Below are 18,751 nucleotides of genomic sequence, written 5' to 3'. Positions count from 1 at the left end.
ACTAGACCAATCCGGTGGGTCGAATCACCGATCTATCTTCATCCAGCGTATCGACTGCGGTTTGTAATCTTTGACAATAAATACCAACAGGTAATCCTTAAATTTATACGGATTTCAGAAAGTCGAAATTTAAATAAGGGTTGAAAAAATGTTATATATTTTTTTTAAATAATTATATTGAATTCGGTTTTATTTTAAAAATTTAAATTACATTTAAAGAAAAATATACAGATCAGAGGTTAACAGAAAACTTCTTCCTATAAATCTTTTCACATAAAATAATGCAAAAAAGATAAATCTTTTTTATAAAAATAACGAAAGAAAGGAAAAAACTCGTAAAATATTTATTTATTATCGTGAATAAAGAATTTCTGGAATTCGAAAGTGCTTACTAAGTTTTTCAGTTAATCTTTATGAATTTTTAAACGAAAGTTATTTGAACATCAAGATAATATTAAACCGTTTATCATAATCTTATAAAAATTCTACTTAAATAATGATGACAAAAGATATTTTGAAAATGTCTACGTAAATTATGTTATTCTTCGTTAAAAAAATTTATCACTAATTTAATAGAGAATTGAACAACTTAAATATTAACACCGTAAGCACTTCCTTCACAAAATAAAATAAAAAACATCAAAATCATCCTGTTTGTTAATGAATAAACTTAAAACGTAAAAAAAAAATTACGATAAATAAACATGAATATCAAACGGAGCACTTCTTTTTTAGAGGAAATGTATGTTTCAGAAAAAGATTTTAAACAAAAGGTGGGGGGAGTTTTTATGAAATTAAAAGAAAATTGGAATGTGAATTTGGTGAATTTTTCACTCACTTGAAGATGAACTATGAATTAAAATAAAATAAAAGTACAGTAATTGTCTATTTTTATACAAATTTGTATTTTGTCAACAAATAACTTCTATTCCAATACTTTTTTCCAGTCTATAGTTAAAAAAAACATGGAAATTTTTAAATATTATTAAAAAAATAAATATTTTAATATTGTTTACGTTATTTTTTTCAAAATAAAAAAATTTAACTGAATAATTTGATGATCTGTTTCACAAAACAAATTACGATAAGAAACTGATAAAACAATACTTTAGTTTAATACAAATGAATATAACAAAGTGATATTAATATAACAAACAAAAAAAAATTATCTTTGAATAAAAAAAAAAATACCTATAATTTAAGGAATATTACCATCTATTTTTTTTTAATTTTTCCAGTAAAACTCTGAATATATTAAAAATTATTTGGCTTAAAAAAAATTGGATTTTAGTTTTTTGTTTCCTTCTGTTTCAAAAAAATTATGTTTTTAAAAAATAATAATTTTACTTTCTAAAGAGTAAAGTTTTTTAAATGCATGTGTTTCTGTTTGAAAAAAAATTAATATACTTTCCAAACAGTAAAGTGTTTTTAAATACATGTTTCTTTTTTATATTGTAAAGGGTCTACTGATTTTGGAAGATGTTTTCTATTTCAACATTACACCTTATTCTCCAGATTTTTAATTTATTGATTGGTCTCCTTCACTGACTGGCCCATATAATCTCCTCACAATTATTCTCTCAAAAATTTCTAGAGAAAGTATGTCTTATAATAATTTTAGCAAACACGACCCGTTGGTATGATTATAAAATAAATAATTAAAATATAAAACCCAACAATTTTTTAATGCGTTCCAGCGCTTTCGGAAACGAATTCCATCTTTAGGAATTTAAAATATTTTTATTAACTAAAACTTTGTCGTCAGGAGTAGAATTGTTATGTAAAATGTGTAAAATATATAAAGGTGATCGTCATGTGTTAAAATTACGTCGACTTAACGTCCTGCCATAACGAATGTCTCCACCGTTATGACTCATAAAATAAATTAATAAAAAAATTTTAGATTCCTAAATATGGTATTCGTTTCCGAAAGGACGCATTAAAAGATTGTTGGTAAGTGAGTTTTCTATTTTAATTATTTATTTTAAAAGTATATTTGTTTTAATTAAGGTTCATGTGTCAACCATATATTACAAGTAAACTTATCAGAGTTTTGTATACTTTCATTTTAATATTGTGGAATATTATTTTAATAACAATAAAGAATATCTAATTACTAAATATCATTCTCTTTTTAAACTTTTCCCGTACGTTACTTTCATGGTAACTTCAAATTTATACAGCTTCAAATGTATATCACTAAATTTTATCTAATTGTATTCTGATTCTGTATGCAGCTATTCACATATATTTTGTTTTATTTTTCGTTTATTTTAAAGCCATTTTCACATCTTTCTATTACCGAAAACTGGAAAGCTTCCTAAAGAGTGCGCATATTTTTATAGATCAGTGGTATTCTAACTTTGGTGCTCTTCTCCAATGAAATTTGTGGGTGCCAAGTTAAAGAGCAAAACTAACATTACATCCCCACATTATTCTTTCTATTAATTCGCTTTCCCATCGTCAACTAACTCCATGCTATTCGAGAAAATCATAGCAATTTTCTTTTCCAGTAACTTCGAAAAATCGAAATTGGAAAAATATTATTAAAAATATACTTTTAGTTTTTATACAATTCCTTTAAATTTAATTAAATTAATTGATTATTAAAGTGAAAAAAAATCCGATAAAATACAATTTTTTTACTTAAAAACACATTTATATAAAAATTATCATTAACGGCCTTGTAAACATAAAAAAATAATAATAAATACAAAAAATAATATTATAGAAATATTTTTTTAATAATATACATTTTATATAGATTTATTAATTATAAATACATTAACATAGAGTTAAAAGTTGATTGACTGTGGTCAAGGATTACTTTTATATTAATTTAAATTATGAAATAAGGGTGTTGTTATTGCAAAACAGGTAAGGCAAATATTCACGGTAAAAAAAATCAACAAAATAATACCATTTAAGTACACAAATTTTGTATTGGCCAATAAATTATTAAATTTAAACAACTTATGTAATTAGTAGAGCTGTTTTATATAGATATTGAATTAAAGCATTCTATTAACAACTGTTGATTATTATGTATAAGTATTTAATCAAAAGAGAATTGTTGTGAGATATAATTTTAAAGATATTTGACCTCGGTACGTAAGTACTCAGTATTAACGACTTATAAAAATTTATTAAAGTGGATTTAATGCTTTTTTTAAATCCAACGTCCTCTAGGAGCACCTGTTTATATAAAAATATGGTATAATAAAGCTGAGGTCATTGATCTCGACGGCTTGCAAATTTTTTCAAATGAAGGTCGTTAACCAGAGAATAAATATTATAACAAGATAATTTTTTTATTTATAATCTATCACGAAATTTCTTAGACTACCTCAAGTTTTTTTTTTTTTTTTTTTTAATTTTCATACAGGTTCACTAGCCGAAAGAAAATTTGTTTCATAATTTATATGAAACAAGGATACTACTTGAGGTTTAGCAAGCACTGTAATACATAGAATATTAAATAATTTATGAGACTAACCACAGTGATTCCCTTTTATATATGGGTTAAAGTATGTATATTAGCTGTTACACAAAGCTTAGGAATTATTGCAGAATAATAAAGAGATAATTAAAAATTGTTTTAATGGCAAAAGAGGAGTGGCCCAGAGTAAGGAAAGTGGAATGAATAAAATTTGCCGATGATATGTGGTGTAGCAGAAAATAAAACAAAGCTAATTGAAAGGCTAAATTACTAAAATGGATTTTATGAAAGTAAGTAAAAAGAAAACAAAATTTATGGTAACAGACGGAAAGAAGATTGAGATCAGAGGGGGATATGATTAAAGTAGGTGGAGAAATTTAAATACTTGGGTAGCATTATAACTGAAGACCTAACTTGTACTACACAGGTTAAAACAAGAATAAAAAGAGTAAGAAAGTATTTAATAAGAGAAAACTTTTTTGTGGAAAGTTTAGATGGGATTTAAGAAAGAGATTGACGAGTTGGAATATCATGCTATGTGGACTCTAAGGAAGATGAACAGAAGGCGAATTGAGGTATTTGAGATGCAGGTGTGGCGCAGAATAATGATATCAGATGATAAGATCATGAAAAGATAAGATATTAAGTACGAATGATAAGATATTATAAAGCAGAAAGTTAAATGTAATTGACAGCGGGAAAAGGAACTGATTGGGACATTGTATGAGAAGAAAATGTTTAATGGTGGACGCAATTGTGGATTTGGTAAATGGGAAAAAAGGAAAAGGAAGGAAAAGGATCCAAATACTGGATAGGATTATGGAAAAAACTGAAAATACGAAATGACAAAGAAATTGACGCAAGATAGAATAAGCCGAGAATGATCCAATGAATGAAAAAAGAGACATCTCCTCTAAAACTCCCTTCTCCACCATTAGAAAGAAGTCTTTTCTCGTTTATGAAAGATTTGATGCGTTTGACGTGATTGATTAATTAATGCATTGCATAGAAAAAGGGGGTGTATCACAAAGTTAATGCAAACATTTATGCATGCATGTACGTCCTTACCAAATCACACAATAAAAAAGTTTGCAGTAACTTCACAGATCCCAAATCCTTACCACGAATCTAGTAGGAATTTGGTCAAAACCCAAGGAACTCCACTGTGAATAAATAGATCAAATGTAAAAGAATGGATATGAGAAGAAAAGACCTACCATTCCTTGAACGGGAAGTCATAATAAACAATACCACCCAATAAAATTATTTAAAGTCATCCTTCTGGCTGTCAGCACTCATTTCAATTAAAATTCTACGTAAAATATGTTTACATAGATTGGTGAAAAAATATCTTTGATAAATAGTTTTGCGTTACGATACAGTTTTAGCAAATATGCTACAGCAGATACTTTTTCCTCAAGACATAAAATAGGCATAACAGTATTTGATGCACTGATTTATCGGATTAAATAATAAGTTGCTTAACTAAAAATTAGCAAGTATCTTGAGCTCATAGCGTATACTGCATTTTTAAAGGTTTTTTTCATAAGGTCTATTTTTGGTAAAAACGACCTACAGCTACCTGTGTAGCTTCTCGCATTGGATTTTAACGTAACAATCAGTAACAAAAAACTTAAAGCAAATAATATTTTTATTCCTTTATTACTGATTTAAGCGGAATTTTCTAAGAAAAGGTGACTTTTTTAACAACAAGATTTTTATATATGTATTTGTCTTTTATGCATATTTTTGCATAGGTTTATATAAGTCGATATTTTATTGTATTTTGAGGTTATACATTGAGAATTTTTTAATTAACCTTATTACACTTTGGCAGTTTTTTTTATCCATTCTCTCATACCAAATTTACTGAGGAAATGTAGTTAATTGCATAAAACTACGTCAAACAAGGATCTTTAATTCAATTCAAAATTTGGTTACTTCTCATAGTTGAATTTGAATTTTTTTTTAAGATTACGCTAACCACTCATTCTACGGATAGTATATAACAATAATAATAATCCTTTTTTGCCAATCTCCTGGTGAGTGGTAAAAACTCACTTTCAGCCTTCATCCGGAGGGCTAGGTTTGAATCCCGGTCAGGAATGAAATTTTTCATAACTAATAAAACTTCCATTCTCATACGGAAAAGTGACAAAAAATAGTCGATCATCTCAGAAAAAAATTAGGAAAATCTATATAAATAAAAATGTAAATGTTCGTTTGTTCAAAATCTTAAATCTCCGAAAGTTCTTTATCGATTGCTTTAACACATCACATTCGAAAACACGCGTTTTATATACCTACTATTATATAGATGTCACATCTGTGACAAGCAAAAAAATGTTTTTTTTTTTTTAAAAACAGCGCTATGTGTGTCCGCTATAGACTAAAAAACTATTGGACCGAATTACGCGCGGAGAAAAAGGGAGAAAAGGAAAAATCGAAAAAGGTAAAAGGGAAGAAGTGGAAAATAAAAAAAAGGGGAAAACGGGTAAAAGAAAATGGAAAGAAGAAAGGTTGAAAGGGGAAAGAGGAAGGGAAAAGGGAAATGGAGCCGGAAAGGGAAGTGGGTTAAACGGGGAAAACGGGTAAAGGGAAAGGAGGAAATGGGGAAAAATGAAAATGGCAAAAGGAAAAGGGGGGGAAAATAAAAGGGGAAAACATAAAGGTGGGAAAAGGAAAAGGGGAAAAAGGAGAAACGGTAAAAGGGAAAGGTTTAATTTTGTGAAGTTCCGTAAAGTTCATTTTATTAATTTTTTATCAAACTTGCAATTGTGTTCAATTGATCTATATATATATATATATATACTCAAATCTACAATAGCATTGTCGGATCTGCTAGTAATAATAATAATAATAATGGTTTCAGATACCTGGAATCGGAGGTGGAGGCCGTCATCACGATAGAGAAAAGAAGTAAAAGGGATGGCCTAATGGAAAACCTGGCAATAGATAATACAGATGTAGTTAATTTTATAACTTTTTTAACGAATTTTAATTACGGATGTGTTTTTAAGAAATTCGGGATTTTACAGCCGTTTTGGTAGATACAATATTTCTTTAAAAAAGGATGTATATTTTTAAGTGACAAGAACCCTATACATCCTTGTAATCTTGCGTTCTTGTTATTTTCTATAACAAGTTTATAACTGGATGATGTGTCTGACAAGACTTTTGACTAGATCGCTGGTTTTTGTTTGATACAATGGCTAATGACCATAGCAGTCGATAACCGTAATTCAAAGAAGAAAAAATAATAAGAGAAAAAGCTATATTTTATTGTTATCTTAAGTTTCAAACATAATGATCAAATTTTAAATAATATTACGTGAGGTATACAATCGATGAAAGTAGTGTGGAAGGTTACAAAAACTGAAGAACTGTGTTGCGGCTAAAAGTATAAATTTGGTAATTATCCATCTATCACTACTCATCCATACGCTTGGGTATGAAATAGAAAAAAATGGCTCATTATAAAAAACAAGAAATTATTTTACCGTTTAAATATTACTGAAGAAGTTGTATATGGATTTATAGATAGAGATTATATCAATCTTCGCTATTATAAAAAAAAAAATACATGAAAACTAATAATATTATAAAATGTCAAAACGTTTTACAAAAAAGGTCTTCGTTGAATTCCTGGTAAAAAAAAAACCAATTTTATTCTGTTAATTCCAGCTATTTTCTCTCATTTTTGAAAGCCATATAAAATAAAGATTTAAATTTGTTAGAAAATGCAAAATATCTTACTTTTTTTTAGGAACAAGTTTACAAATCTGGGAATTATTTCTATAACCTTAACTAGAAATAGTAAAGATTCATTAGTTTTACCATTACCAAGGTTAATAATTATTAAATAATTATGAATTTATAAACTACATATAATTATACTTACATTAACAATTTACCCGTCTTTAGAAAAATTTAATCCTGACTAGAATTATCTATCAGTATAATAATATTATAACGAAATTATATCGTTATTATTAATTATAATTATTTGAATTAATAAATCACAGTTAAAAAGAAATGTTATTACAATTATTATAAATAGTAGAGGTCGTGAGGCGAGTAAAGATACTGTTTACTGTTTATGCGAAAAGAAGCAGCAGTTCAATATAAATTAGCCAATGGAAACTCTCTTTTAGGGTATCAAACGAAAGAAAGCACATCAGTATTTGAGATATTATAAAAAATTGCTAACAGAAACATACATAAGAAATCAAATAGAAAAAAAATTATTAAGAACTCGTTTCAACGAGTAAATCACTTGATTTAAATTTATAAAAATCTCATAAAAAAATAACACCATTTATGGTTATTTTATAACATCAACAAGTAATCCTCTGTAAGATATTTAATTAAAAACTATTTTAAAGTATGGACTTTTATCTTTACTCCCATACTATTTTAAGGTCGTTCAGCTAATTATTTCAATGATAGTGGGTGTTATTAATAATTATTATCTCCAACTCCAGTAATCGTATCGAAATTTTTTTTACTACATTAAACATCTTTTCAATAGAAATTCATAAATGTTATTTATAAAATTAGAATTGACTCATATTTATCAAGAAACTCGAAAACAAAATTAAAATTTTCGTTTAGATTTTTTTGATTGTTCTCAAATACGTACATTCCACAACTATGTGAAGTTCATCCTAACAATATAAACAACAACAAATTAAGACAATAATCAAATGTTTAGAATTATAAATATTTTACTTTTAGAAATACATGCATGTATAAATACATACATGCATGTGTAGTAATCTATAGAAAAATCTTTTTCAACTACGACAATGGTTTGTAATTCCGATAATTAAAATTGCAGGTATTTAATTTTAAGTGTACTTTTTTCGTACTACGAAAAGGAAATTTACTATTATATGGTTCCTATAATTTCCTGAACTACACTTTCCCTACTTTCCTACATTTTCCTATACGTTGCTATACTTTCCCTTTGTAAAGTAATGTAATAGTGTAAAGTAAATTGTAAAATATTTAGACAAAAAATGCACGTTTTTAACAAAAGAGTTTTTTACTTTCCCTGCTATAACGACACATGCTGCTATAGCTGTAACCGTTATGAACAGAGGGAATTAAATTATTCAGTGCATTTTATTTTTTATTTTTTTTGTCTTCAGTCATTTGACTGGTTTGATGCAGCTCTCCAAGATTCCCTATCTAGTGCTAGTCGTTTCATTTCAGTATACCCCCTACATACTACATCCCTAACAATTTGTTTTACATATTCCAAACGTGGCCTGCCTACACAATTTTTTCCTTCTACCTGTCCTTCCAATATTAAAGCGACTATTCCAGGATGCCTTAGTATGTGGCCTATAAGTTTGTCTCTTCTTTTAACTATATTTTTCCAAATGCTTCTTTCTTCATCTATTTGCCGCAATACCTCTTCATTTGTCACTTTATCCACCCATCTGATTTTTAACATTCTGATTAAATGATTACTGCATTTTATAAGGGTTATAAAAAATGGAAAAATCAGTGTAGCGCGATTTCTTCCAAAAATTAGTGTAGGTACTGGAGTTATTGTGAACCTTGAAAGAACACTGAACCTTGAGTAAACCTGTTGACCTTGTGTGAACCCGCGATGAAATGAAGGATTTAACGACTTAAATCCTGGCTACCGTACAAGAGAAAGCAATGTGCAGTACGATTTCATGAAAAGCTGATTTGTTATTACTGTTTGTAGACGTTTTCGTTTAGAGTACTGTTGTGATACTTCTAATAAAAACCCTATTGAACGTCAGTATTAGCAATTTAAGGGTATAGACATGTAGTACACAGAAAAGGTGCTGACAGAGCTCCCGTCTCCGAGGAAGTTGTGGATCGAGTAAGAGAAACGTTTTTGAGAAGCCAAGGTGAATCGATTCTTCGTGCGAATTTAGAATTGGGAGTGCAATCAACAATCGTGAATGTTCTACACAAATGCCAAAACTTCAAGCATAATTCAATCGGTGCATGCAATTGAAGTTGACGATAAACCATGCCGTTACAATTTTGCCGTGGATATTCTTGATGGAATGAACGAATGCATTTTTAGAAAAAAAGTAATCTTTGACGAAGCTAGTTTTCATGTTTCCGGTCATTTTAACCGACATGAATGTCCGATTTTGGGTAGCAAGACCTCTCATGCCGTTCTACAAACACAACGTGATACCCTGAAAATTAATTTTTGGTATGCGTTGACAGCTTATTAAGTTATCGGACCATTCTTTTTCGTCTTCCCGACGGCTGCTAATTATCTAGACATATTACAGGACTATGCAGTACCAAAAATTGAACATCCGCAACTCAGCGTTTACATTTAACAAAATGGCACACCACCATGTGTTAGGAACTATCTACATGAACAATTTCCTCAACGTTAGATCGTCCATGATGAACAAATTCATGCCATCTCGATCCCCTGATGTTTCGATATATTTTTTTTTTTTTTGGGGGGGGAGGAGTTTTTCAAAGGATTCGAAGGAGTAATTAATCTAATAAATCCAGATATTCTTCGCAATGTGTGGCGTGAAATTGAATATCTTGTAGGCATTTTTGGGTCACAAAAGGCGCTCATGTGGAACTTGTTTGAAGTTAAATAAGCGTTGTAAACAAAACTGTTTGAAATGCCTGTTCAACAATGAAACATACATGTAAGTGCACTGGTTTGTTATTTCTTTATTAATACCAAAAATGAGCTAACTAATTTATGATTACTCTGTATATAGATCGGTAAAAAAATTTTAAAAAGTTGTCTTTTTTCAAGTTTTGTGCCTTAAGGAGGCATTAAAAAAATATTTAACTATAAAAAATATTTTAAAATAAATTGTAAATAATTTGCGAAAAAAGTGATTATTCCAAGTCAAAAAAAAATTATTTTTTCTCAAACGGACATTTATGCATGTTTACTATATTTTACGATGCCCTGCATTTTGGTCTTATAACTCTGGACCCCATTGACCGATTTTTTCAAACTTTGTAGATACGTACATCTTCCAGGAAGGGGGGAAAGTGTATTAATTTTTTGCAAAAATTGGAAAAGGGGGTGGGATGTTTTACCTTTTCTTACACAAACTGAAATTTTTTTTATTAAGATTCCAAATTATAAAAGTTTTTTAATTGATATTCACTAAAAAAATTTGTTTAAAAATTTACTTTAAATTTAAATCTATCTTGCAAGTTATCCATTGCATTTAAAATATAAAAATCTTAATTCTTTGATAACCCTTACTTTTTAGTATTTCTGGAAAGAAAAATTAGTCAAAAAATATTTTATCATAAAAGATACAAATGAGCTTAAAATAATTAAATTGCATTATTTGACCAGTGTAGGCGGGAAAGTTATGCAATTCTCTGGAGGCTTCTTTTTTTAATCAATTTTTTGTCTCCGGAAGTATATAAACATGCATCCGCATACAAAGATTTAGTACTACGCTAAAAATAAATAAAGTAATAATAATAATAAAATAAATATGGGAATGTAAAGCTTTCCATTATTATTGTTTAAGATAAAGATACCGCCGAAAATTTTTTAAATAAATAAAACTTATGTCCTCTATTTAACCACCCTTTTAAATTTATAAATAATAACATTTCTGAATTTCATTTATATATCTGTTTACTTTTGTGAAATAAATATGTATAAATACTATTATTTCTGATAAAGATAATAATTTTTAAACCCCTACTATTACTGAAATACCTAACGAAACAACTTTAAATTGTATGAGAATAATATTTTTAACATACAAATGTATTTATAAAATATTTTACAGGATTGTTCTGTTGAAGTTACGGAACATGGAAACGGAATTTATTAAAAAAGAGAGCAAAAAACCATTTTTTCCTGCAGTTTTTTTGCAAATTGAATGAAAAATTTATATTTGAATGAGTTCTTAATATGATGACAAAAAAAAACAAGATTTTTCAATATGTATCTTTTTTAAGTTATTACTGCTCAAAGGTGCCCTCTTTCGTCAAGTAGACTATAGGAGAAAAAACAGGAAGGCAAGATCTACGCACGCTCTGAGGTCGACTAAACTACTGCGCATGTATGAACAGTTTCATCACTGACCTCGCGATTTAAAGTAATAATAAAATGATCACATGATTTGGTCAGATGTTAATGATGCCATGCTAGGTGTACTACCACCTAATTTAATAGTAATACTTTTAAATTGTCCGCTGCTATCTTCATCGCCACTTAACGATTCTTCTCGTATACGTGGCTTCGGTGCAACTCTTCGGGAAGATTCTAATAACGCTCTTGGACTTAACTCTGCCCAACGACGTCGATTTCTGTTAATTAATACCCCACCACCGCAGCCCACAACACTACCACCACTACCTCCACCACTAGTAGAACTTGTAAATGCTGTACCTGAAGATGTCGTTATTACTCCTACACCGCCTAAAGTTGTTCCAATACTTTCAATGAATGTTTCCAGTAGTTCTATATCTGTTTGTACTGATAATGTTCTTTGATCTGTAATCATACAAAAAAAAATTAAAAATTTTAATTAATACAGAAAACATAGAGTAGTCTACATTCATAAATAAAGGATGTAATAAAGGAAAATAATAGGAAGTCGCTGTTTTCGTGTCTGGAGTACCTGAAACGAAAGAAAGAGATGAGGAAGTACCCTATCCCGCAGTTGATCCTGCGGTTGATCCTATCCTGCAGCATAGCTATGATCCAGGAAAACTGAACTTGAAGAATGTGAGAATCAAAATGGTGGTTACTTTATGATAAGTGTTCAGAACTTTGAATATTTTAATTTACAGTTAAACGTTCTTAAAAAAATAACAAATTTGTAGTAAAAGTTTTTTAAATGTATAAAACAAATTATTAAATTTTAAAAATCATTTAAAATGATGTATGCGTATGTTAAACCATAACAGCATTGGTTGAAGTCTAATCTTTTTATTATAACCAATAAATTTTACATAACGCTCTAGTTTCATTAGATTTTAAATTATTAAGTAGAACCACTCCCTAACCCATTTGAAAATGTATAGTTTTTATAATCGACATAAATTTATATTAATTAAAATAAAATTATTGAACCTTCACCTCGTGTCTCTACAGTGAAGTTAAATTAAGTATTTACTGTAATACCTAAACAAAAAAAAAGAAAAAAGTTCATTGAACTCATAGAGTATTTTATAATTATTTAGGAAGATATGTTAATTCTGGTTATTACAGGTACAGGTTATAGTTACGTTACAAGTTCATAGATTAAGATAAGAAACGAAGAGTTTACAGTATTCTCAGTATTCTAAAAGTGGAGGGGATGACAGAGTGCAGTGCACCAATAACAAGGCCGTGTATTTACGTCACCGATATTAGCGAAATGATATACGTTATTTATTTGCTGTTGAACGAAGTTACTGACCCATCTTCAAAACTTTTTATCAATATCTATTTATATCCAGGTGAGAATAGTATACTGGCAGGAGTTCAGTGAACTTTTCTATCACGATGTTTTTAAACTAAAAGTATTCATTAAACTTTATTATTACCTGATCGCACAGCAAAGTAGGAACAAATACTTTTTTTTTTGGTTATTAAATATTAAATAAAAAATTCATTATACATGAAGGTTATTTAAAATCATTCTGCTAAATTATATTTTATTATTCTAAAAATAAATTTACAGAAAGTTCAATAACCATCATAACAAAAGAACATATTTGACAAGACCCTTTTCTTTACACAATTTAAAAAATTACATCGTGAAAATAAATATAACATCATAATTATTCTACTCTAATGGAAATATATTTTTAGAAGCACTTAATTATATTTCGGTTACTACATTGCATTTACCACAACAATATTTCCCCTGAAAAAACATAAAAGATTGACTTACTATTGTGATGAAGTCATCTCCTTTAATTATTCGCAAATGCATAATTACTATCGTGTGTAAATAGTAAACAAATTAAATTATTACAAATAAAATTAAGTTGTTTTATTTATGACGTGGACATTTTTTTATTTCCTCGTTCTATTTGAAGAAAAACGAAGTTTTATACTTCCACAACTCTTAATAGGTTCACTTAAATTAAATCTTTATTACATTCTTTTTTTATACAAACCTGAACAAACTAGTCAATCGGTAATTGACTACATTTGTATCTAAATATATCGCAAGAAGATCTGGTTGATTTTTAATAAATCTCTCAAGATAACATATTGTCGCGTGTTCACTTCTCGATCAGTATATTGAGAGATTAACAATTGTAAATGCTTGTATAATTACAATTTATTAGTTTAGTTTAAGAACAAAAGTAGAACAAGATAAACCAATAATGATGATTAATAATAATAATAATAAAAATGTCAATAAAAACTAATAATAATCACAACCACATCAAACACAACAACCCGCACTGCGGTCAGTACGGGCCTGACGGTGGCTGGCAGCGCTTTTTCCTCCCGCTACGGAAAAAAAACAACAATAATCATAATAATAGAAATAATAACAGACAGTGTAATATACAAATCAGAATTTAAAGTAATCTTCGGGATTTATTTATAGGTAATTAAATATTGAAAAGCAGAATTCAGTCCCATTGACAAAAGACATCAGTATAACCGCTAGTCTTGTATTTACAACAATAGTGCAATAGATAAGACAAGTATAAAGTTTCACTGCACGTACCTTTGCTGTTCACAAATAAAACTACCCTTACAATTTATGAATGAAATTTATTAAATTATCTCTTTCACTTATAGTCTTTAAAAAAAACAAAAACATTTTTAACCACCTAGGACCAACCGGTAATCGCCTAGAAGACGTTGCCTCAGTCGGCCATAAGTGACGTAGCTGTAGACTAGCTCACACTGCGCATGTTCTCTTATAATGTAACCGTAACTCAGCGAACCATTTATTCTGTTTTTATGTACTGTAATATTTGTGACGTCACCTTAATTGCGTCTAACGTGTACTAGAAATTTAATTAAGGGTGACTTCATGTGCTTGATTTGGTTGATGGACCATTATGATAATCCGGTTTTTTGGAGATCTCTTCTTACAATTAATTTTTGTTTTATTTTCGGGTTATTCAAATTTATGGATGTTTACGTTTATTATTTATCAATGGTTATTTTAAAGTTAATATCTCATTTATTGTTCTATTTAAAGTTAATGCTTTATTTATTTTGTTATTGACTTGATTAATGGTGTGAAGACATTTAACTATAATCAAAAGGCACTATCAAATATTATGTTATTTCAGTGTTACTAGTATTTATCATATTAATTGTTTTTGTACTCGTTGACGATGATCCTCTTTCAAGTGATAGTCTGTCATACGACTTACTTATAGCTGCAATATAAAAGCTGATGATTTTAAGTAAAGGAATTTAACAAAAAAATAAAAATATTTTTCGAAAAAAGGTAGATTTTGATCCATTGAATACCAAAATAAAACTATGACATATAACTATTACCTAAGTTCTATTTATAAATAAAATATTTTATTAAACATTAACCGGTTTGAATTTTTTTGACCCGATAAAATTCCAATTATATGCGAAAAATACGAAATTTTTTGGGATTATTCAAGTCAAATAATTTTTCTTTTTACAAGATGACCATGATGTTAGGCATAACGTATATTATTTCCTATTCATAGGTAAAAAAATAAATAAATAAATAATTTCCATTTTATGTTCGACAATTGCAAAATGAGTCTCAAGCAAATTTTATATTCCATTGCTAATACTATTATGAATTTTATATTAAAATAAAAACATCTTACATTAAAGTATAACTTAATTAAAAAAAAATTGATGAATTGACAGATCTTAGTTTCACAGGTCAAATAAAAGATTACATCATTCATAAAATAACATTTTCAGCACAATAATAATATTAATATCATGCCAATTGTATTATAACCTATGATATCTGAGATTGAGGTCTATAACGTGTTTGTAATTCATTTTAGTAGATTAGGTTTTGAGGTTATCATTTTTATTTTGAATTATTATTATTAATACAACTACTATTTTATATTTATATATATATATATAAATAATTATATGGAAATTTTCGTTTAATATTATAAATACTCATTAATAGCCTATGTTTTTTTATTTTAATAAAAGATTTTATTTTAAAATGGTGTAACAATAAAAAAAAAAACTAATAAAAGGAGAAAAAGAGCGTGTTGGAGTAGATAAAATTTATTTACGCACCAATAAGAAAACGTTTCAATTTTGTCACGAAAAGTTTTACGTGATTTTATAATTTACTGTTAAGGCAATTAATATTAAAATATTTTTCTTCTTTACTCGCATAAATAATTAGTTTGTATTAAAATTATAACAATAATACGATTACAATAAAAATATTTTTCATCCAGAGGTTCCGTGTTCGAATCCCGGCAAGGCATTTTTTCACCCCAACAAAAATTCATTATCATTCACCGGAAGCAGTTATAAGGGGTTGTTTTTGTTGTAAAAGAGCAAATAAATAAAATATAATTAATTTTTTGTAAGAGATCCTAAAGAAACAGTTAAATCGAGGGTCGTTCAATAATTCAACAGTTGAGAAACTATTTAATCGAATAAACTGAAACTATCTGACATTCAAGTGGCATCTCTGACGTAGAATATACGAGTTTCTCAAAAGAACTTCCATTATTATAACTTCTTTTGTTTATTTTAAAATGTAGCCTCTGCTAAAAATAATATTTTTCTTGAACAATAAATATTGGATGTTAAGGAAATGTTTTAACCACGTAAATTTTTGTAAGTGGATCGAAAAGTAAAAGTAGAGCAAAACAAATATCACTGGTTTTCATCGTAGCGGAAGACGATGAAGTTTCGACTTCACCGGTCCGGTGAAGTTCTGCTTTGAAAAATTTCATTAATGATCTTATCTGCAAGAACAAACGCGCAAAGGTTAGGGAATTAGGTGAATTTATAGTGTCCAGTTACCTATGATAAACTGAATTACTACAAAACGTGTTCAACATGAGTTCGAGACATTAACTCATAATCATAAAGATATCTTAATTTAAATTTGTATACAACTTAAACGACGGTTTTTAGTGGGAGGTAATGCTCCTTTTAGGCCTCATAATTACTTGTGAAAAAACTCAGATTCTCATTTTGAAACGGAATCCAAACGCCTGCCAGGAAAAAATTCAAAACCTACTCATCAGCTGGTAAAGTAATGTTAACGTTGTTTTAGGACTGACTGACTATAAAGTTCCAAATTATTGCGAGTATTTGGAAGAACTATTGTGAATACTATTATGACATTATAAAAAAATAAATGATACTTCCGAAAAGGAGGAAACTTCCTAGTTTTCCCTTAAAATGTTTAATTCCTCTGCTCCTCTAAGAGGAATTACCCACATTCTCCATACAGTCCCGATCTTGAATTATTAGATTTTTTTTTGGTTTGGTCCTCTCAAAGAGCTCTTTCTTGGCACCGAGTTCGGCAACAATAAACGAGTCAAGAATGCGGTACAAGCAATGATTTAACTGCAAAACGAAGACTCTTTTACTATTGGAATCTCACAGAAAGATGGAATTAGTTCCTAAATGCAGCCAAATATTATGCTGAAATATAGTATTAGTGTCATTGTCATTTTTCTATAGTCATTTGTCTTTATATCGATTTAACTCATTGTCAATCATTAGGTTTTATAATGTTCAGAAGTGAACAAGTTACTTCGTTTAGCAAGTTACTTAAAAATTATTTCACTTTTACCTAAAAAGAATCATTCATTACGTGGTATTGTAATCATCTAACTTTAAATATGAATAAAATTATGCTTATCAAAAGATACAATAATCACGTGGTTAGATAAATACTAATAATAAAAGTTGTATTTCTGTTATCACAAAATAAAAGTTTTGGAACTTCTTGTTAGATTATTGTTAATTGTTTTGAAAGTTCAAAAACAAAATCAATTTTTTCACTTTGAAGCGTCTTCTTAATCAATCATTACATTGTTTAATAAGTATTAAGTATTTTTATACCAATATATCATCCCATTTAAAATAAAATATTAAATTTTAGAGCGTAAGAAAACTTTTTCGAAATTTGCGTCTGTGATATTTTTGTTTGGTGCTAGTAAAATATGAATCATATGACTGATAAATTTATTTTTACTTTTCAAAACATAATTATATTCAAATAATAAAAAAATTTAATAAAAAAATCTGATTTGGACACCACATAACTTTCTTGTACGTCTATTAAATTACAAACACATTTTTTTTAAATGAAAAGTGTTATTATTTTTTTTTTTTTTTTATTGTTATTGAATTATAATTTATTGTAATTTTTTTTGCAATCAGAGGTTAATAATTATCAATATATTTAAATTAAAAAAAAAAAAAGTTAAAAAAAGGATATTAACTCGGATTCGAACTGATGAGCCTTCCCCTTATAAGATCAAAATATTTCATTAATTAAAATTTTATTTGATTATAACTCTTGGACCAGTGAAAATAAGTACCACTTACGATAGATCGTTGAAAATCTCTCAATGATGGCTTATTACTGCAGTTAAGAAAAAGTCCAAAATCCAAATTTTTGGATTTAAAATCCTAAATCCAAAATGTCAGCATCCTACAGCTAATCGTTTGTGAGTTATGCGAGATACATACGTACGTACGAACAGACATCTCGCCAAAACCAGTTAAAATGGATTCAGGAATGGTCAAAATGAATTTTTTACCCGTTGAAATTTGAAAACCGAATTTTTTTGCGATCAAAAAAAAAACTTACATTTTGACTTAATAACCTTGTTCTAAAAATCATTTTTAACGCTACATGATAAGAAAAGGATATTTTTAATATGTTCCAATGGAAAATAAAAAACAAAGAAACAAAATAAAGTTAGATTAAGGGTGTGTGTTGTGTGTGTGTGTGTGTGTGTGTGTGTGTGTGTGTGTGTGTGTGTGTGTGTGTGTGTGTGTGTGTGTGTGTGTGTGTGTGTGTGTGTGTGCAAGTGTGCTTCTGTATGTAACAATTATAAATCTTATTTAAAAAAGTTTAATAAGTTCAACTGCTGATTACTTATAAGAATAATTAATTATTATTATTATTTATTAACCTGATAGTTTTTATTGTTATTTTTTTAATAAGAGAATTTATTATGATAATCTTTTCTGTAATTCAGTATTTAATAACGACTAATCTGTGACAAATTAAACAGTGTTAAAAGTGAATGAATGACTAACCAATGAGATAAAGTCAATAAAAATTATACCACTATTTTCGTTTTTGCTTTCTATAAAATTTAACAAATCTCTAATTTTGA

The 18,751-nt window shown here is 28.1% G+C and overlaps 1 protein-coding gene across 1 annotated transcript in view; it reads right to left on the bottom strand.

The window, feature by feature from the left end:
• LOC142328065 (metabotropic glutamate receptor 1-like) overlaps positions 1-18,751 on the bottom strand; it is a 589,241-nt gene that overhangs the window by 38,753 nt on the left and 531,737 nt on the right. Inside the window, exon 14 of the mRNA XM_075371535.1 lies at positions 11,838-11,942. Within this exon, the coding sequence (XP_075227650.1) occupies positions 11,838-11,942 (105 nt within the window). The remainder of the gene's footprint in view (positions 1-11,837; positions 11,943-18,751) is intronic.

This window comes from Lycorma delicatula, chromosome 7, assembly GCF_047948215.1.
Source record: "Lycorma delicatula isolate Av1 chromosome 7, ASM4794821v1, whole genome shotgun sequence".
NCBI classification, from domain to species: Eukaryota; Metazoa; Arthropoda; class Insecta; order Hemiptera; family Fulgoridae; genus Lycorma; species Lycorma delicatula.
This window is presented reverse-complemented; position numbering and strand designations above follow the sequence as displayed.